Here is a 22,516-nt window from a genome sequence, read left to right as displayed (position 1 = left end):
CACTGAATGACAGTCATTAATAGACACCATGTCCAACATAGCAACATAAAAACTCTTTTAAGGCTCACAGGAACCACTAATGAACCATAAAAGAAATCTTTGAGACAAAGCCTCTCACTGGCCTGGAGCTCCCCAATGGCTACCTGGGCCAGCTTGCGAGCCCCAGGGATCTGTGTCTCGGTGCGCTCAGCCAGAGATTACAACGGCATACACTGCTGACGTGAGTTCCAGAGGTCTACTCCAGTCCTCTTGCAAGGGGTTTACTGATTGAGCTGAACTCCATCCCAACTCTAAGCATTAGTTTAAAAATTGAATACATTCCCATGTGTAGAGTCTGCATTCTGTAACTTAATGACATGACAGATTATACACTCAGATAATAAATAAGTATGCTATTATTTGTGGGTTGTTTTAAAAAAAAGTCTCACTAAGGAGTCCAGGGTATCCAGGTACTTGCTCTCTGTAACCTTGGCTAGTGTCAAACTCACAGCAAACCCCATGCCTCAGTGTCTAGAGAACCTGAATTACAGGTGTGTGCTAACGTACCTGGTGGTGGTGGCAACAGCTGCTGCTCCCCAGCCCCACCCTCTCTGCTTTGAGACCATCTCACTAGGAATCCTCGCTGGAACTCACTACACAGGCCAGGCTGGCCTGTAACTCGGAGTTCTCCCTCCCCCGCCTAGCTACACGAATGCCAGGATTGAAGGTGTAAGCAGCATGCCTCTCAGGTTTTATCTGAAATCCAAACTAACAAAAATATAAATGTGAAAACAATTTGTCCATGTCTTTGTGTGGTTCCTGACCTACAATTCGTAACTAGACCCTTTCTAAAAATGTATTCACAGATGTTTTTCTATAAGTCAGACCTACTCATTATTCAGAGTCATGTCCCATTCAAGATTATTTCTTTTTAAATCCTACAGTTTTAGAATACTCATAAAAATAAAATTTCCTTAAATTCATCCTAGGAATTTAAAACTTTAAATATTTTCTGCTATTATTACCTATCCTTACCTTAGAAGTGAACTAAAGAACACAAGAATTTCATTTCTGTTCGTTAGAGACCTTAAACAATTTCTTATGCAGTCACAGCCTCTAAAGAGGCTGCATGGGAGCGCTTCTGCTAAAGACAGAGGTGCTGCTGCGTGTGAGCGCAGTCAGCCCACAGGACTGCACGCGGCCTGGCGGGGACACTCCATGGGTCAGCATCTGTTTGTGAGTTACCTTAACAAAGTCTCTGTCAGTCTTCTCTCGCCATTCTTCTCCAAAGACAGTAGAGAACGAGCCTAAAGCTAAGAGAACAAACAGCAGAAATGCAGTTAACGAGCCCTTCATATTATGTAGCTTTTAAAAACAGTAAAACTACATTTCCATATATCGTGTTTGATAAAAATCGTTTCATAATAAACCACAGTACTACATACCAGGCGTAAATAACAATCGTTTTAATTGAGCTTCAAACATTCTGTGTTTCTTCATTAAAAATACACAACTCTAGCTAGAGATATTTTACTGGTAAGAGCACATATGAGGCCCTAAGTTTGATTCCTAGCAACATAAAACCGAAACTTGTTTTTTTGTCAGCTGAAAAGAAGGCTTCGCTGTTAAGACTCTGTGCAGTCCTGTCCCAGAGGACCCAGCTCTGGGCACTCTTGTAGGAGGCCCACAACCACTTGTATCTCCAGGCCAGCATATCCGACTTCCTCTGTGGGCTCTGTGGGCACTGCTCTTGTCTGTGTGTGCACGTGCAAGCGCACACACACACACACACACACACACACACACACACAGAGTTAAAAATCTTTTAAAACATGCCCATGTTTTTTTAAAAGTTATATATATAGTAAAGGAAAAAATGTCCCTACACAAGCTTCCTTTTGTAGGGAAGAAACCACAGTAAGGAACTAAACAAGATGGTGGTACTATAGAGTGCTAGGCTACCAACAACATCCCCATCCTGATTTCAGAAATGACTAAACAATTAATACTTTAAAAAACAGAGCAAGACGTCTTTTGTAGAAAATGCTAGTAAATAACAACTCCGTAAGATAAGTAAGCACTTAAACAAGCACACAAGCAGGCTTAGCCGCCACCGAGCTCTGGGTGTGAGAGCCCCACACTGGATGTGAGAGAGCCCCACACTGGATGTGAGAGAGCCCCACACTGGATGTGAGAGAGCCCCACACTGGATGTGAGAGAGCCCCACACTGGATGTGAGAGAGCCCCACACTGGATGTGAGAGCCCCACACTGGATGAGAGAGCTCCATACTGAATGAGAGACCCCCACACTGGATGGGAGAGAGCCCCACACTGGATGAGAGAGCCCCACACTGGATGTGAGAGAGCCCCACACTGGATGTGAGAGAGCCCCACACTGGATGAGAGAGAGCCCCACACTGGATGAGAGAGAGCCCCACACTGGATGAGAGAGAGCCCCACACTGGATGTGAGAGAGCCCCACACTGGATGTGAGAGAGCCCCACACTGGATGAAAGAGAGCCCCACACTGGATGAGAGAGAGCCCCACACTGGATGTGAGACGGCCCCACACTGGATGAGAGAGCCCCACACTGGATGAGAGAGCGCAGGAGGTGAGAGAGCCCCACACTGGATGTGAGAGAGCCCCACACTGGATGAGAGAGCCCCACACTGGATGTGAGAGAGCCCCACACTGGATGTGAGAGGGCCCCACACTGGATGAGAGAGAGCCCCACACTGGATGAGAGAGAGCCCCACACTGGATGTGAGAGAGCCCCACACTGGATGTGAGAGAGCCCCACACTGGATGAGAGAGAGCCCCACACTGGATGTGAGAGAGCCCCACACTGGATGAGAGAGAGCCCCACACTGGATGAGAGAGAGCCCCACACTGGATGTGAGAGAGCCCCACACTGGATGAGAGAGAGCCCCACACTGGATGTGAGAGAGCCCCACACTGGATGAGAGAGAGCCCCACACTGGATGAGAGAGCCCCACACTGGATGTGAGAGAGCCCCACACTGGATGAGAGAGAGCCCCACACTGGATGAGAGAGACCCCCACACTGGATGAGAGAGAGCCTCACACTGGATGTGAGAGAGCCCCACACTGGATGTGAGAGAGCCCCACACTGGATGAGAGAGAGCCCCACACTGGATGAGAGAGCCCCACACTGGATGAGAGAGCCTCACACTGGATGTGAGAGAGCCCCACACTGGATGTGAGAGAGCCCCACACTGGATGAAAGAGAGTCCCACACTGGATGAGAGAGCCCCACACTGGATGAGAGAGAGCCCCACACTGGATGAGAGAGCCCACACTGAGAGCCCCACACAGGGTGAGAGAGAGCCCCCCACAGGGGGAGAGAGAGCACCACACTGGCCCCACACTGGAGGAGAGAGCCCCACACTGGATGTGAGAGAGACACTGGATGAGAGAGAGACCCACACTGGATGTGAGAGAGCCCCACACTGGATGTGAGAGAGCCCCACACTGAATGAGAGACCCCCACACTGGATGAGAGAGAGCCACACACGGGATGAGAGAGCCCCACACTGGATGTGAGAGAGCTCCACACTGGATGTGAGAGAGCCTCACACTGGATGTGAGAGAGCCTCACACTGGATGTGAGAGAGCCCCACACTGGATGTGAGAGCCCCCCACTGGATGAGAGAGCGCCACACTGATTGAGAGACCGCCACACTCCATGAGAGAGAGCCCCACACTGGATGTGAGAGAGCCCCACACTGGATGAGAGAGAGCCCCACACTGGATGAGAGAGAGAGCCCCACACTGGATGTGAGAGAGCCCCACACTGGATGAGAGAGAGCCCCACACTGGATGTGAGAGAGCCCCACACTGGATGAGAGAGCCCCACACTGGAGAGAGAGCCCCACACTGGATGAGAGAGCCCCACACTGGATGTGAGAGAGCCCCACACTGGATGAGAGAGCCCCACACTGGCAGTCAGAGGCCAACCAGGAAGCCTTCCTACCTTCCTCTGTGAAAAGCCTTACAGTTGGCTCCAGCAGGGACCTCCCTCCGGGTTCTTCTGTCTCTGTCACACATCTTGGTTGCCTCAGGAGGAACGGATGGCAAATGGACACCATCACACTCCAGCTTTAGGTGCGTTCTAAGCCCACTGAGCCACCTCCCAGCCCTTAAAGCCAATGGGTTCTTGGTGCTTGTTTTTCTCTTAACTGGTGGACATAGTTTCATCACTCTGCAGCATAGCTAGTCTTAAGGTGAGAGCCGACTGCCTCTGCCTCCTCCTCAGGAGTGCCAGGACACCCAGACAAAGTGTTGAGATGACAGCGTTTGCCGAGCTTAACACTCTAGACTGCAGTACTGCAGGCACAACATGCCTAAGGGATGTGAGAAGACACAGCCCAGGAGAGCACCGACAAAGCAAACCAAGTTACTTCTAGGCTATGCACTGCAGTCATTATTTACACCCAACTCCATTCACTGGCCAGATAGCAGGACTTCAGTAATGTTCCTTAAAAGTCCATTCTTTATTAAGTGCCGAGCTTTATTTGAAGGGTCAAAATACCACACAAAAACACTCAGTGCACATGCGTAGACAGAGTCTCTTTGAAGGAACACCTGCCAATAAAAAACTCGATGGCCAATGAGGTGAGGCAAGAGAGAAGAAGTAGAAGACTGGCAGAAGAGAGAGGATTCTGGGAAAAAGGGAGAGAATAAAAGGAGATGCAGGCAGAGAGCCGAGAGAGCCAGGACGTACACATAAGCCAGCAGGTAGCTGAGCTCAGGGAAGGATAGGAGAGGTGCTGAGGGCGGGCGATGTGAAGGGAGAAGCTGGCTGGGCCTGAGGGACTAACTCAGCATGGGAAGTCATACAATAGTTTGAAAGGTTAAGTTACAAAGTCAGGGAATGAACCAAAGCTAATGGCCTAGGCATTTAATAATCAATAATCAGAATTGTCATTCCAGGGGGAGGACTGGAAAAGAAAAAGTTTAATTTTTTATTTTATTTTATCTTTTTACAAATCTGAAATAGAAATTTAACAAACTTTGATATTCAAAGTTTCAATAAAACCAGAGATAACGTCACTGTTCCTTCCTCACACAGAAGTAGTTCAGGCAGAGGAAGAAGCTAAGCTTTACATATCCTTACACTAGCATTATTATAAAATACGTTTATGGCAAATTCTCAACACTCTTTGCTAGAAAATACCAAATACAAAGTTTGTAAAGTTTACAACTTAATACGAATCAAAATACACTAAAATGAATTCATTTGCAAATAACTGGCTTTTAAAGGTAAAAAGGAAAAACCCCACAAATCTCTAAAATATTGAAATAAATTAATAAACTGATATTTTTCTTCTTAAAAACCATTCTCCATCTGCGCCCAGAGCTAAGGTTGTCCAATAGCCCTCTGTACCCAAATCCTGCCCAGAGAGAGCTGGTCTCCCAGGAGTGCTCTCTCTCCCAAGCCCACAGGTGAGACCCCACTCTCTCTCCACCGTCCACAGAGGGGCCAGGCAGAAGCTCACAGGGCACAGGAACTGTGGAGCAGCCTGGGGGAGGACCCTTCCAAGTCTCCATATGTGCCCAGAACTAAGGCTGCTCCACAGCCCTCCAGGCGCAAAGCCTGCCTGGAGAGAGCTGGTCTCCCAGGAGTGCTCTCTCTCCTATGACCGCAGGCTCAAATGCTCACAGGAGGGACAAGCTCCAGTCAGTGACAGCAAGACCAACTAACATCAGAGATAAGCAGGTGGTGAGAGGCAAGTGCAAGAACATAAGCAACAGAAACCAAGACTATGTGGTATCATCAGAACCGAGTTCTCCCACCACAGCAAGTACTGGATATCCCAACACAGCTGAAAAGCAAGATTCTGATTTAAAATCACATCTCATGAAGATGATAGAGGACTTTAAAAAGGACATAATCACTTAAAGAAATACAGAAGAATACAAGTAAACAAGTAGAAGCCCTTAAAGAGGAAACACAAAAATCCCTTAAAGAGTTACAGGAAAACACAACCAAACAGGTGAAGTAATTGAACAAAACCATCCAGGATCTAAACATAAAAATAGAAACAACAAATCATAAAGGGAGACAACACTGCAGATAGAAAACCTAGGAAAGAGGTCAGGAGTCATAGATGCAAGCATCATGAATAGGATACAAGAGATAGAAGAGAGAATCTCAGGGGCAGAAGATGCCATAGAAAACATCAACACAACAGTCAAAGAGAATGAAAAACGCAAAAAGCTCCTAACCCAAAACATCCAGGAAATCCAGGACTCAATGAGAAGATCAAACATAAGGACAATAAGTATAGAAGAGAGTGAAGACTCCCAGCTCAAAGGACCAGTAAATATCTTCAACAAAATCATAGAAGAAAACGTCCCTAACCTAAAGAAAGAGATGCCCATAAACATACGAGAAGCTTACAGAACTCCAAATAGATTGGATCAGAAAAGAAAATCCTCCCATCACATAATAGTCAAAACACCAAATGCACAAAACAAAGAATATTAAAAGCAGTAAGGGAAAAAGGTCAAGTAACACATAAAGGCAGACCTATCAGACTTACACCAGACTTCTCGCCAGAGACTATGAAAGCCAGAAGATCCTGGACAGATGTCACACAGACCCTAAGAGAACACAAATGCCAGCCCAGGTTACTGTATCCTGCAAAACTCTTAATTAACATAGATGGAGAAACCAAGATATTCCATGACAAAACCAAATTTACACAATATCTTTCTACAAATCCAGCGCTACAAAGGATAATAGATGGAAAACTCCAACACAAGGGGGGAAACTACACCCTGGAAAAAGCAAGAAAGTAATCTTTTTTCAACAAAAGAAGATATCTACAGAAAAGCAAGTCCACCTCTAAAAACAAAAAATAACAGGAAACAACAATCACTATTCCTTAATCTATCTCAACATCAATGGACTCAATTCTCCAATGAAAAGACATAGACAGGGGCTGGGGATTTAGCTCAGCGGTAGAGTGCTTACCTAGGAAGCGCAAGGCCCTGGTTCGGGTCCCCAGCTCCGAAAAAAAAAAAAACCAAAAAAAAAAAAAAAAAAAAAAAAAAAAAAAAAAAAAAAAAGACATAGACAGACAACATGTCAGAGTAAAAGGCTGGAAAAAAAAGGTTCCAAGCAAATGGTCCTAAGAAACAAGCTGGAATAGCCAATCTAATATCGAACAAAATTGACTTTCAACTAAAAGTTATCAAAAAAAAGGTAAGGACACTTCATATTCATCAAAGGAAAAATCTTCCAAGATGAACTTTCAATTCTGAACATCTTTGCTTCAAATGCAAGGGCACCCACATTCATAAAAGAAACCTTATAGCTTATAGCACACACATTGCACCTCACACAGTAATAGTGGGAGACTTCATACCCGACTCTCAGCAGTGGACAGATCATGGAGACAGAAACTAAACAGAGACATAGATAGACTAACAGAAGTTATGAACCATTTGGATTTAACAGATATCTATAGAACATATTTCACTCTAAACCAAAAGAAAATAACTTCTTAGCACCTGATGGTACCTTCTACAAAATTGACCATGTAATTGGTCACAAAACAGGCCTCAACAGATACAAAAAGAATGAAATAGTCTCATACATCCTATCAGATCACCACGGACTAAGGCTGGCCTTCAGTAACAACAAAAACAACACAAAGCCCACAAACACATGGAAGCTGAAAAACGCTCTACTCAATGATAACTTGGTCAAGGAAGAAATAAAAAATGAAATTACAGACTTTTAAAGATTTCATGAAAATGAAGGTGTAACACAGCCAAAATTATGGGATACAATGAAAGAAGTGCTAAGAGGAAAATGCATAGCTCTGAGTACCTCCAAAAAGAAACTGGAAAGAGCATACATTGGCAGGTTGATTGCACACCAGAAAGCTCTAGAACAAAAGGAAACAAACACACCCACGAGGAGTAGACAGCAGAAAATAATTAAACTCAGAGCTGAAATGAACCAAGTAAAAACAAAAGGAACTATACAAAGAATCGACAAAACCAGGAGCAAGTTATTTGAGAAAAATCAACAAAATATAGATAAACCCTGAGCCAGACTAACCAGAGGGCACAGAGACAGCATCCAAATCACCAAATCAGAAATGAAAGGGAGACAGAACAGGAACTGAGGACATTTAAAAAAAAGTATTAGATCCTAGTACAAAAGCCTATACTCATCAAAACCAGAAAATCTGGAGGAAATGGACAATTTTCTACACAGATACAAGGTACCAAAGTTAAATCAGGATCACTTAAACTATCTAAATAGTCCCATAAGAAATAGAAGCAAGCATTAAGTCTCCTAACCAAAAAAAGGTCAGGATCAGATGGGTTTAGTACAGAATTCTATCAGACTTTCAAAGACCTCATACCAATACTCTTCAAACTGTTCCACAAAACAGAAACAGCAGGAACACTACCCAATTCCTTCTTTGAAGCCACAGTTATGCTTACACATAAACCACACAAAGACCCTACAAAGAAAGAGAACTTCAGACCAATTTCCCTCATGAATATTGATGCAAATATAGTCAATAATTAATTTTCGCAAACTGAATCCAAGAACACATCAAAACGATCATTCACCATGATCAGGTAGGCTTCATTCCAGGGATGCAGGAATGATTCAATATACAGAAATCCAACAACGTAATCCACTATATAAACAAACTCAAAGAAATAAAAGCACATGATCATCTCACTAGATGCTGAGGAAGCACGTGACAACATTCAACACCTCTTCTTGTTAAAGTCCTGGAAAGAATAGGAATTCAAGGCCCATACCTAAACATAGTAAAAGCAAGATACAGCAAACCAGTAGCTAACATTAAACTAAATGGAGAGAATCTTGAAGCAATCCCACTAAAATCAGGGACCAGACAAGGCTGCCCACTCTCTCCCTACCTGTTCAATGTAGTACTTGAAGTCCTAGCCAGAGCAATCAGACAACAAAAGGAGGTCAAAGGGATACAAATTGGAAATGAAAAAGTCAAAATATCACTATTTGCAGATGATATGATAGTATACCTAAGTGACCCCCAAAATTCCAGAGAACTCCTAAGCCTGATAAACAATTCCAGCAAAGGGGCTGGGTATAAAAATGACTCAAACAAATCAGTAGCCTTCCTCCACTCAAAGGATAAACAGGCTGAGCAAGAAATTAGGGAAATGACACCCTTCACAATAGTCACAAATAATATAAAATACCTTGATGTGACTCTAACCAAGCAAGTGAAACATCTGTATGATAAGAACTTCAAGTCTCTGAAGAAGATCTCAGAAGATGGAAAGACCTTCCATGCTCATGGATCGGCAGGATTAGTATAGTACAAATGGTCGTTTTACCAAAAACAATCTACAGATTCAATGCAATCCCCATCAAAATTCCAACTCAATTCTTCAGAGTAGGAAAGAGCAATTCACAAATACATTTCGAATAACAAAAAAAAACCAGGATGGCAAAAACTAGTTTCAACAATGAAAGAACTTCTAGGGGAATCAACACCCCTGACTTCAAGCTTATATTACAGAGCAATCGTGATTTTAAAAAAAAAAAACACTGCATGGTATTGGTACAGAGACAGGCAGGTAGATCAATGGAATAGAATTGAAGACCCAGAAGTGAACCCACACACCTATGGTCACTTGATCTTTGACAAAGGAGCAAAAATCATCCAGTGGAAAAAAGACCATTTTCAACAAATGGTGCTTGTTCAAGTGGTGGTCAGCATGTAGAAGAAGGCAAATCAATCCACTCTTAAATTCTTGTACAAAGCTCAAGTCCAAGTGGATCAAACTAGATACACTCAAACTAATAGAAGAAAGAGTGGGGAAGAGTCTTGAACACATGGGCACTGGGAAAATTTCCTGAACAAAACACCAATGGCTTATGCTCTAAGATCAAGAATCGACAAATAGTACCTCAGAAAATTGCAAAACTTCTGTAAGGCAAAGGACTGTCTATAGAACAAAACAGCAACCAATAGATTGGGAAAAGATCTCTACCAATCCTACATCTGATAGAGGGCTAATATCCAATATATACAAAGAACTCAAGAAGTTAAGACTCCAGAGAGCCAAATAACCCTATTAAAAAATAAGGTACAGAGCTAAACAAAGAATTCTCAGCTGAGGAACATCGAATGGCTGAGAAGCTCCTAAAGAAATGTTCAACATCCTCAGTCATCAGGGAAATGGAAATCAAAACAACCCTGAGATTCCACCTCACACCGGTGAGAATGGCTAAGACCAAAAACTCAGGTGGCAGCAGATGCTGGCGAGGATGTGGAGAAAGAGGAACACTCCTCCATTGTTGGTGGGATTGCAGACTGGTACAACCATTCTGGAAATCAGTCTGGAGGTTCCTCAGGAAATTGGACATAGTACTACCTGCAGGGCCAGATTTACCACTCCTGGCACACACCCAAAAGATGCTCCAACATCCAACAAGGACACATGCTCCACTATGTTCACAGTAGCCTTATTTATAATAGCCAGAAGCTGGGAACCCAGATGCCCTTCAACAGAGGAATGTATACAGAATATATGGTACATCTACACAATGGAGTACTACTCCGCTATCAAAAACAATGACTTTATGAAATTCATAGGCAAATGGATGGAACTGGAAAATATCATCCTGAGTGAGGTAACTGAATCACAAAAGAACACACATGATATATACTTACTGATAATTAAATATTATCCCAAAAGCCCGGAATACCCAAGATACAATTTACAGACCACAAGAAGCTCAAGATGACAAAAATGTGGATGCTTCAATCCTTAGAAGGGGGGAACAAAATACTCACAGGGGGAAATAGAGGGATAAAGAGTGGAGCAGAGACTGAAAGAAAGTCATCCAGAGACTGTCTCACCTGGGGATCCATCCCAAATGCAGCCACCAAACCCAGTCACTATTGCTGATGCCAAGAAGTGCTTGCTAACAGGAGCCTAATATAGTTAACTCCTGAGAGGCTTTGCCAGAGCCTTACTGATACAGATGAGGATGGTTGCAGCTAGCCATGGAACTGAGCACCGGGACCCCAATGTAGGAGTTAGAGAAAGGAATGAAGGAGCTGAAAGGGTTTGCAACCCTATAGGAAGAACAACAATATTAAGTAACCAGACCCTCAGAGCTCCCAGGGACTAAATCACCAACCAGAGTCCACATGGAGGGACCCATGGTTCCAGCTGTATTTGTAGAAGAGGATGGCATTGTTTGGCATTAATAGGAGCAGAGGCCCTTGGTCCTGTGAAGGCTCGTTTCCCCAATGTAGAGGAACGCCAGGGCGTTGAGGTGGGAGTGGGAGCATCTTTAAAGAACCAGCGGGAGTGGGGATTGGAGAGGGGGAAAAGGGGATAACATTTGAAATGGAAATACATAAAATATTCAATAAAACAATTAAAAAAAATGAAAAATTTGCACTCAAAGTTCACTAAAACTTACTGTCATCAAACACCCCAGCATTAGCAAGTAATAAAGTGATGATTTTGGGATCTTTTTCAAGCTGCATGACGTGCTTGCTTTCGTTTGAGAGGAGAGTGCACACATTAATGGCGAAGTCCACTTCGTTTGGGAGTCCAGATAACAGTGAAAGCACCAGTTTATTATAATCATTTGGCGAATTAAAATCCATAGATAACCCATAACTTTGACGTAGATAATCTATTAAAGACAAAAAGACAGAACAGCACACTGTAAGTCAATCACGGACAATAACTGCGGCTACTCTGTTCTAAACATAGCCCCTTGTGCGCTCCTGGCGGATGGGTAACTATGGCTCCTCTCTGGGAAACACACAGCAGACTCCGCTTTCCCTTCCCCTTCTCTTTCTTCAGTGTAAGCTACAAGCTCATAAAAACTGTCCAATTCTGCCAACTTTTCCAGCTTACTAATTGTTAAAAGTATATTTTAAATATTAAAATGCACTTACCTTCTTGAATATCACCGATGAAGCCAGAGCAAATCACTATTTCACTGGATTTACTGGGATAGCAGTAAAAGCCATAGTTTTTAGCATCAGAATCCAAAAACTTTAACAAGTACATGAGGCTCTCTAACCGTAGCCATCCACACAGCGGCCCTGCCCCTCGGCTGCCACCCCATCCCACCCCTACTGTGCTCTTGTCCTTAGTTCTGCTTTATTCTGAAATATCGGATCCGTAAACTCACACAATCCATAGGCCTCTGTGCGCGTTTCCTCTCACTTAACGACTACTTTTGAGGTCCAAATTGACAGCTGAATGAGTAATGCATTACTTTCTACACACAGTTCATCTGTCCCAGATGAAAGGATTTCTACTATTTCTAGTTCTACCTATAAATATGGCTATTATAAACATTCCGGTGTAGGACTTTTTGGGGTCACCCCCATTTTTCTGGGTTAAATATCTAGAAGTCAAAGTGCCGGGTCTCACATACAAATTGAATGCTCCACTTTTTCAGAACTGCAAACACACTTCTCAAGATGGCTGCCGCGCGTTACTCATCTCTAGAACAGAGCTCCCTTTTCACCCTGGCCATCCCTTAGTATCAGTATTAAGTACCTTGACTATGAATCATTTATTCAGTATTTCTTCTAAAACTTCCCAGTCAGTACGTTGCATTCTTATTGTTTCAAAGAGAAATTTTAATTTTGATGTAAATTAATTGTATATTTTTACTTTTGTTTTGTTTCCGCTTTGTTTTTGAAACAGTGTTTCTCTGTGTAGCCCTGGATTTCCTGAATCTGTAGACCAGGTTGGCCTTGAATTCAGGGATGCACCTGCCTCTGCCTCTTAAGTGCTGGGATTAAAACCATATGCTACCACACCCAGCTATGTTTTGGGGTCTTAAGAAATTATTTCCTAAAAAAAAAAAAAGAGACAGAGAGAGAGAGTTTTTTTTAATGTGAGAACTGATTTTAAAATATCTACTTAACAAAACTTTCAAAGTCATTAGATAGGCAAACGGAAAGAACACAATTATAGTACATCTGGCCCTTGGCAGCCATGGCGCTAGACAAACACCCTAGGACAATATTTTTAAATAAAGCTGTCACTAGTTTAAGAAAATGAGAGTTGGAAAATGTCCAGACCAAACATTTCCCAACACTTCAGAAATACCTGGATTCATGTAAAACAATAACCTGTAAAACTTTCCTATAAAATACAAGTAAGAACCTTTTAAATATATAACAGAAAAAAAAAAATAGTTCCTAAGGGGCAGGTGTGAGACGTGGTCTTGATCTGCTGCTTTGATTGGCTCTGCTCACGTTCCTCTTGATTAAGGCTCCCAAACTATAGAATTACAGGTTTGGGACCATATGTGGCAGCACCGACACCTGAACAGAAAGCTCTCCCATTCTTAAGTATTCTAGGAACACCGCTAACAATGGTGGGCACATAGGAGAGTAACAGGTGACCGAGACAGGGAGTCTGCAACATTTAACCCTGAACAGCAACACACAGCACAGCTCAGCAGGTAAGTGAGGGGACACAGACATGGGGAGGGCTCGATTTCAAGTCCCCGGCATCAAAACAACCTAGCCATGGTGTGCTGGAACTACTCTTAGCCTGGGAAGGCGGCGTAGACAAGAGTGTCATGGAGCTTGCTGGCCAGATAGTCTTGCCCACTTAGGAGCTCAGGTTCAGTCACAAGTCCTATCTCACAAACGAGATGGAAAGTGACTGAGGAGAACACCCAGGACTGAACTCTGCTAAACAAACACAAGAATATACAGATTATTTTAATGATTTTGATGAATGAATGAAATTTCTCAGATATCTTAAGAAGTAGACAAATATCTAGGGATACAGGTACAGATTCCAATGTTTCTACATTGTAACAGTAACATCCCTGTTAATAATCCTGATGATAAGTCAGGCTTGCCAGTAGTTCATTTTTTAGACATCTTTACTGAAACCACCTGGGTAGAAATAAATCTGGAATTTTAAACTCCTCAAGCTAATCTTGGCATTTCTTGATCTGTTACTGAAGGATAAAATCTCTCTCTCTCTCTCTCTCTCTCTCTCTCTCTCTCTATATATATATATATATATATATATATATATATATATACATACATACATATCTATCTATATATATACACACATATATATATTCTTACTAATGAACTTTGCTACTAAACAACCAACAAATACGACGTGTCTCTAATCACATCAGGCTTTAGTCATAAAGATCCCTAGAGATACTGTATAAGAAACATAGGACATTAAGATACAGGCTAGAAAGATGGCTTGGTGGGTAAAGGGTTTTATAGCCAAGCCTGATGATGTGAGTTTTGGTTACTGGATTGCACAGGAAAGAGAGAACTGACTGCTTCAACATTTAATCTAACCCCACACTTGCCCTGCTGTCAGACAAGGTGAGTGGTCTACAACCCATAATCCCAACTTGGGATTCCAGGGACAGGAGGTCTGTTTCCCGCGCGTGTTTCACACCAAGCTGGACAAGTACTGAAGTGAGGCTCATCAGCAAACCTATACCCACAGGTCTTAAAGTCTTCCTTCTTCACGCCACAGAGCTATATTATTTCAGGATAAGATCGGCAGTTTATTTTTAAGAATCTTGATTTAATGTTTACTGAGGTGTATCACTGTTAACAAATTAAATTTGAGGCAACCATTTGTTCCTATTTTCAATTTAGAGAAAAGAAAGAATTCCTCCTAGGAGGTTATTTGTGCCTTTTCAGGGACTCCGTGGGATAGTATTCATGTTGGCAATGTCTTTTAGACTATGCACAGTCACTCAGCAGTCAGGGTTGCAGTGACTAGCTCTGACACAGGAGAGTCCTATTAGTTTTAGTGAGTTGTCTTACATAGGTTTTCACCCATACTTAAGGTTAGGAAAGAGCTGGGTGTGCAGTCATTGAACCCTTGTCTAACATGCATAAGACCCTGCCCACGTTTGCTCATCAGCAACCTTCACCCACTTATATAAACCTTTAAAACATATGCACAATTCCAACAAAAATATATTGGTATCAGTGTTGAATAATCCATGCTGAAAACAGAAACTTCTCAACATTTTCTGCTATTTAAAGTGGGAAAGATTCAATAATCTTGGGAAAATTCAGACACCTGTCCGCTCTCTCAATGTATGATTGGTGATGTGCTTCTGTGCGTGTGGATGGAGGTCTGAGGTGTCAACATCACCCTCCTTCATCCCTAGCCACTTAGTCACTTGAGTCACTCACAAAGATGGAACTGTAATTTTTTCAAAACCTACTTTAATGATTAATCTTAAACACTTTAACCTCCCTTGTAGCCCACCACCCAGCAAAGGTAGCGGAAAAGAAAGGATAGGGGGGCGAGGGGGATAGGGGGGCTATTTAGATATGGTTCTTTGGAGCAACTCCCGTCTGTGTAGTCTGGAAATCAACAGTTCAGTTCATAGGTCAGACATGGTAGCTCGATCCACTCGTGAACACATCACGGATTCACCAGCAGTCCAGTTTGGTAGAGTTGGGATAGCAAATACAAATCAGCAGCCATGGCATGACCTCACAGAGACAGCCAGGCCTCAGCCTCAGTACAAGTCAGCAGGAGGGACCAGCAGGAGCACCAGCAGTTCTCGGCCATGCCTCTGTCAGCAAACGAGGATCAGGGACCATCACTGTATAGCTGGCTCTATAAGTAAGCCAAGCTCAGCCTCCATCACTGTCCATCCAGTTCTTTTTAGAGTCCTATTTATATCCTCCAGACGTCACGCGTCCTCCACGGCTCTTGCCCGACATGTGCATCTGTCTCAGCTGACATCACTCTGCCAATCAGTCAGGAGGCTGAGGCACACCACCAGGAGTTTCTTAATGCGTTCTCTCGGTGGAGTCCTGACGAATGCAGCTCAACTACACAATGTAAGGCGAACCAATACATGCGTGCCATTAGTGAGGAATCCTTCATCACGTGTCCTTTCACATGTTTGCTTCAGCAGGACATCCTCTCTCCTGGGTCTGCTTCAGTGAAATGTTCCTCCATGAGTCTGCCTTAGCCATTTCAGAAAAACACTCCTTCATGTGTTTGCCCCAGCAAAACCCCATGCAACTCAATTAACTTTCCAAAGAACTCTCAGTTTTCACTTCGGAAAGTCTTTAAAGGAAATCCAGAGCTTGTCTACACACCTAGAGAGCACATCTGTCTCCTGGGGTTGGGCTGCCATATATTTATGTGGGTTTCTGGGGAATCTAAACTCTGGCCTTCATGGTACCTGACTTTATTTTTAAGAAAAGACACTGTTCTTTTCCCTGGTAGCACACACAGACAGGCTTCCGGCTCAGGGTCACCCTGACTGACCTGCTGGAGTTCCGGTGCTACCACATCTGGGACTGATTATGTGTGTGACGCTGGAGGAGGAACCTAGGCCTTCCCTTGTGCCAAGCCAGGACTCTGACCTTGAATTCTTTACTTAGGTCTTATCCTTAAATACAATTTCAAAATTAATCACTAGGTAATTTTTATTTTGGCATAGGTTTTTCACAGACACACAGACACACAAACACATACACACACACACACACATACACACCCCAAAACAAAACACAAGTTGAGTTTTCTCAACTTTCTGACTGACAAGTTGGAGAATTACCAGGTAAGGGTTTTTGTATTGGTGATAACCACGATCATTAGTATAATAGCGTCACCAAGATGCAACATATCTCTTCCTATAAAAATAAAAAGCACCTCAAAATTCCTAAACATTGCTCTGAAGCACCATCTTTCTTCAGTGTGAACCACGAATTCTGCTATGGAGAAGAAAGCTCCTAATGGCCTCTTCTTTAAGTATCTCTTGTGCAGACTGTCAAATTAGGATACATCTAAGACAACTGTCTAGATTCCCACCATAATGAAGCAGAAACATTATATCAAAAGTGGGATGTTACAGCAGGTTGGTGGGTGAGCCTTCGGCTTCTAAACATGTAGCTTCAGCCATCTTTGCCATTGGCTTCTGAGTATATAGCTCCACCCGGTTTTCAGCACAGGCTTCCAAAAATGCAAAAAAGAGCCTGTCATTCACAGCCAGAAGGTTAGGGATAGGCAAAGTTAATCAGGACTGTAATCTGTACAAGTAAACAGCGGGGTGTGGTGACAGGCTGCTGTAATCTCACACTTGGGAAACTGAGGCAGGAAGAGAATAGGAGCTTTGAGTCAAGCAGGGCTGCAGAGCAAAACCCTGTCTCAAAACCAAAGCAATAAAGAGACTGAGCTTGCTTCCTGTTACTACGATGAAACACTCTGACCAAAAGCAATCCGAGAAAGAAAGGGTTTATTCCAGCTTATAGCTTGTAGTTCATCATCCAGGGAAGCCAAGGCACGAGCTGACGGCAGTACAAACAGTAAAGGTTTGCTTTGCACTGACTTCCTGCCTCACTGCTGTCATTTAAAAAGGCATGTGATGGTGCCTCTCCCTAGGCAAACCGAAATTATTAAGAAGAGCCTCTATGTCTTCAGTTATGGAATCGTTGGGGAAGAAACAGAGGCAAATCCAACATGAATGAAACTTTGGAAATAGACATGAGCATAAAATGAAGAGGTGAAACAGTACACAGCGTGCCTGCTTAAATCAGAGAGCCAGCGACCATTAGAGCTCTGCACAAGGACCAATGACCAACCACGGAAAACGCATAAAACAACTCTTTTTTTTGCTTACAATGTTGCTATCTCTTGCCCTGAGTAGGCCAAATGCTAAAGACTCCAATACATGGATCCCAGCTCATCTTCCAGAACTCCTGAAAACTAGGACCTCCAGCAGCTCCATTCCAATCTCTTCACCAGAGTTTCAAGTTAATTATTTCCTGATCCAAATCATTCCTTTGCAGCTACAGAAATTTCTATAACGATGCCACTTGATTGAAAAAGGCCTGTAACATCATGTTAGGAATGACAGAATTCAGATCATTTCTGACATTCTTTATGCATTGCAGCGGACTCCATGCAGGGCTTGTGGCTTCCCTAACACTCGGTCCCTCTGAACCCAGGTTTCTTATGGTAGTTTATGGTCAGTTTCTCTACTCTTTTTTTTTTTTTTCTTTTTTTCGGAGTTGGGGACCGAACCCAGGGCCTTGTGCCTGCTAGGCAAGTGCTCTACCATTGAGCTAAATCCCCAACCCCCAGTTTCTCTACTCTTAAATAGACCTTCCTTTTTGTCATTTATTAGCTATTTGGAATAAATTTACTAATGATAAGCTAATAAGGAAAATCAGTAAGAAAATTTACTTTAAAAAATTCCCAAACTTTCCTTTTAAAAAAAAGATATTTATTTATTATATATAAATACACTGTCGCTGTCTTCAGACACACCAGAAAAGGGCATCAGATCCCATTACAGATGGTTGTGAGCCACCATGTGGTTGCTGGGAATTGAACTCAGGATCTCTGGAAGGGCAGTCAGTGCTCTTAACCTCTGAGCCACCTCTCCAGTCCCAAACTTACTTTTATAATCTGTGGTACAAAGGGCTCTAACAGAAGGTAAAGCCAAGCTGGGAAAGGCCTAAGGACTTAAGCATGCTCATGTGCACAGTAGGTCACCTAACTCACCGCGCGCGCACACGATGTCTACATCGCACTTCAACCCTCTGGGCCTACGCCCAGCAAAGCCCGTGGTACATACCTGACACGCTGTGCTGCTGGTAGTTGTAGGAAGACGGAATCGCACCAATAGGGAGCTGTGGCTTTGGATTGCCTGGTGGTACCTCATCATCATCTTCCCCGAAATGGTGAACTTTCTCGTACTTTTCTAGATAACTGAAAGAGAAAACCATTGTATGTTACTCTTAAACTTCTACTGCATGTTTCTTTCCTGGGTACCTAAGACTGGAGTATGTTCATCACCATAGTGAAGAGAACAACACCGTGTGCCAGGAAGACAGTGACTTCGCTCACTAGGACACGGTGGTGAACTCAACACAATCCTTCTTCTCTGTACAAAAACCCTCACAACTCCAGGAAGAAAACTATCTACAGTAGAGCAAACTACGAGTGCCTGCTGGTGAATGACGAACACTGCATGCACTGTTCATGCTCTGAGAGGATGAAGAAATGTAAACCAAATAAAGCCTTCCTCACCAACACCGCCCACAGAAGGAAAACAGGAGTTAGAAGACAAGATTTAGGAGGTAACCTAGGTTACAGACCTGCTAAGCCCAAGCTCTGCTGCTTACGACAGAAAAAAGATAATGAACCAAGTCCCAGTGATCCAGGCTGAAGCCTTGGCCGGCACTGAGGCCTAACTGGTGAGGCTGTGCTGAGGAAGAAATGGCATGATGTGCTCAGTGTGCTGTCCAAGGCTGTTAGCTCACCACCATAAGCATGATGTGCTCAGTGTGCTGTCCAAGGCTGTTAGCTCACCACCATAAGCGGTGATAAACGTAGATTCATACGGTAGGAATGAGGTTTTTGTTGTAGGAGCAATAGCTATACTCATACCAAAAAGACTTGTGATGGTTCTAATGGCCAAATGAAAAAATTGCTATCCTTTATGAAGATCACTCTGAGCTCTATTTTCTGCAACGATATAATGAATTCCTATTAATAACTATAGAAGGTTGATTTTGATTTATTTTACAAATTAACTTTTGTATCTGCAGTTAAGTCATCAGACTTTTCAAATAACTGTTAGTTTACCAACTTTTCAGGGGAAAAAAAAGATATAATTGGAAAGGTAATTTAGCAAGGAAATGTAGTAACTTTGATCTGGACTATATCCTTGATTCAAAGTAAATCTGTTATTGCAAAAATAAAACTAAAAAGAGCTATTAAGTTACTATAAACACAAATGAAAAGACAATTCCCTGACCCTGAAGTCTATACAGGCTCACTGCATATTTCAATATATTTCTGTGACTATTTTACCAACATATAATAGCAATGCACTATGTACCCAATTGATAGTAATTCAGTTCTTCCATGATGCGTAAGCTTCTGTTTTACAATTGCTGTCACAAAGCATGCTGCATCCATCCTCCATCCATGTATGTATGTATGTATGTATGTATGTATGTATGTATCATGTATCATAGATTATTTTATCATCTATTTTATTTATTTCCTTTATTTGTAGAGGTTCACGACCATCTGTACTCACAAATGTGGTAGACAAGCAGGCATGTAGGCCACACACATACAACAGACAATAAATAAATTAAAAACTTTTATGAATTAACTACATGGAAAACCATCACTAGTTCGTGTTCTCCTTCTAGGTCTTTCTGAAAGTAAGAGGTGGCGCTTTCATGGGATCAACTTGTGTGTTAGCAAGATGCTGTACCTCTGTGACACACTCCCCACATAATAAACGACTTACATCTCACAACAGTCTCATGTTTGTAAAGCTCCTTCCCATGTAATCTAGCCACCCTTCTGAAATTGTGCAAAGAGATAGAAACAATACATAATAAAGTGTGAAACTTTAATAAAACTCTGCCATTTTATCTCAATGAATTGTTTTTCCTCGTTATATTCCTGCATCTGAATGAAAAACTTTAAATGGCTGCAAAAGCAATAATAATTCATGCCTAGAGACAAAAGGAATTAAATTACCACTTTCCCTTCCTCCCGAGCTCTCCTTGTGAGTTCAACTGGGTCAGGAGAGTCTTTCACTACAGCCCGTCTCACCGCTGTAGACTCAGCACCACACTAAGATGTGCACACACAGAACACTGCAGTCTGACCCAGGGATGCCCCAAGCAAGTAGCTTATAGTCTAAAGGACGGAAGAATGTCTGAAAATGAATAGTCCCTTTGTAGTTTAAGTCCACAAAGGGCACATAAACCAAGCCCATCCATGATCTTGGTGCAGCTACCACAGAAGGAAAAATATGCATAAACTTAGACATAAATTGAGTAGCATGGTAAAATAAATGAATGAATGAATGAATGAATGAATGAATGCCACAGCTGCCGTGGCAGGTGAGGATGGCAGAGTCATTTCTGACTAGGTTTTAGCTATTGATCTGGCTTCACAGCCAAAAGTGAACCTCAGGTAAAATAGAATATTGTCAAATAACCGTTCTATCAAAAGCCACTTATAGACTCAATGCAATCTAATCAAAATCCTCACCTCATTTTTCACAGAAATAGGAAAAAAACTATTCTAAAATTTATATGGAACAACAAAAGATCCTGGCCAATCAAAGCAGACCTGGGCAAAAGGAGCAATGCTGAGGGGAATTGTCATTCCATACGTCAAGATATATTACAAAGCCACAATAATAAAACCATTATGGTACTGACACATACACACAAAAAGAAATACAGACTAATGGGACAAAATAGAAAACCCAAACACGAATACATATAACTACATCCATCTGGTATTTCACACAGATGATAAAAACATACACTGGAGAAAAGCCAGCATCATCAGCAAACGATGCCGGGAAAACTCAAAGTCCACACAAAAAAAGAATGAAATTAGATGCATATCTAATGTACTGAACAAAAACTAACTCCGGATGAACCAAAGACCTGAATATGAGACACTGAAAGTTCTACACAAATACTGCCACCCTACCCCATTGTCCACTTCCCAGGAGTAGCAAGGTCCCATGCGCACCAGGCTGTGCTAAAGGAAGGGGAGCTTAACTGGGCATGGGTGGATGCAGTGCAGGATCTCAGTAAGCAATAAGTGGGTGGGGGAAAGAGAAGGGAAGGGAAGGGGAGGGGAGGGAGGGAGGGGGGGAGGAGGAAGGAAGGAAGGAAGGAAAAGAAAGGAAGGAAAACAAGAAAAAAAGTTATCAGGGAACAGCTTTGGAGAACTGGCCCATTTATTGGGGTGGGGGAGGAGGGTATCTATGCCCCTGGGCAGGTGGCCAGGGTCTCTGCAGCAAGGTTTGTGTGGCCGTACACCATTGGCCAGGGCAGGGGAGTGGGAAGACACCTCATCTATGTAGTCAGGGGCTGTAGGGTAGAGGTGGGGGAAAACACTGGACAGCCTTATAAGATGCACAAGGAGAGAAGTGTCAGGGTAATCAATTCCTATTAGGGTTGATGGTGGGGGGAGCCAATTTTACAGACGCAGGTTGTGGGGGGGGGGAGTTAGGCCATTCCTGCTGTCCTCATCTGAGGTGTCATCCCAGGTTGAAGCTCCCTTGGCCCTTCGTATTCCTGATCCATTAGTCCCACGACTATCAGAGGTAACACTCTATAAAATATAGGTATAAAAAAGGACTTTCCAAGTAAGACCCTATTTGCCCCAAAATTAAGACCAATAATTGACATGTGGGACTTTATAAAACTAAAAAGCTTCTGCATACCTAAAGAAACAAGCATTATGTGTTAGTAGAAAGTTCACAAAATGGAAGAGGATCTTTGCTAGCTAAACATCTGACAGAAGATTATTATCTGAAATATGTAAGAACTAAAAAAGAAAGCAAAAACCAAACAAAAAACCTAATAACCCATTTAAAAAGGAGGGGTGGGGTCTGAACAGAGTTCCAAAAGAAAAAAGTGGCTAAGAAATATCACAAAATATGCTCATCATCCTAGCAATGAGGGAAACACAGAT

General features: G+C 42.7%; 1 protein-coding gene across 1 annotated transcript in view; it reads right to left on the bottom strand.

The window, feature by feature from the left end:
• The window catches only part of Arid2 (AT-rich interaction domain 2), a 120,040-nt gene that overhangs the window by 47,271 nt on the left and 50,253 nt on the right, over positions 1-22,516 (bottom strand). Inside the window, exons 4-6 of the mRNA XM_032885512.1 lie at positions 18,624-18,757; positions 11,463-11,681; positions 1,225-1,292 (exon numbers count right to left, since the gene is read on the bottom strand). Coding sequence (XP_032741403.1) covers positions 1,225-1,292; positions 11,463-11,681; positions 18,624-18,757 — 421 coding nt within the window. The remainder of the gene's footprint in view (positions 1-1,224; positions 1,293-11,462; positions 11,682-18,623; positions 18,758-22,516) is intronic.

Source organism: Rattus rattus, chromosome 1, assembly GCF_011064425.1.
Source record: "Rattus rattus isolate New Zealand chromosome 1, Rrattus_CSIRO_v1, whole genome shotgun sequence".
In the NCBI taxonomy this organism is placed as follows: domain Eukaryota; kingdom Metazoa; phylum Chordata; class Mammalia; order Rodentia; family Muridae; genus Rattus; species Rattus rattus.
This window is presented reverse-complemented; position numbering and strand designations above follow the sequence as displayed.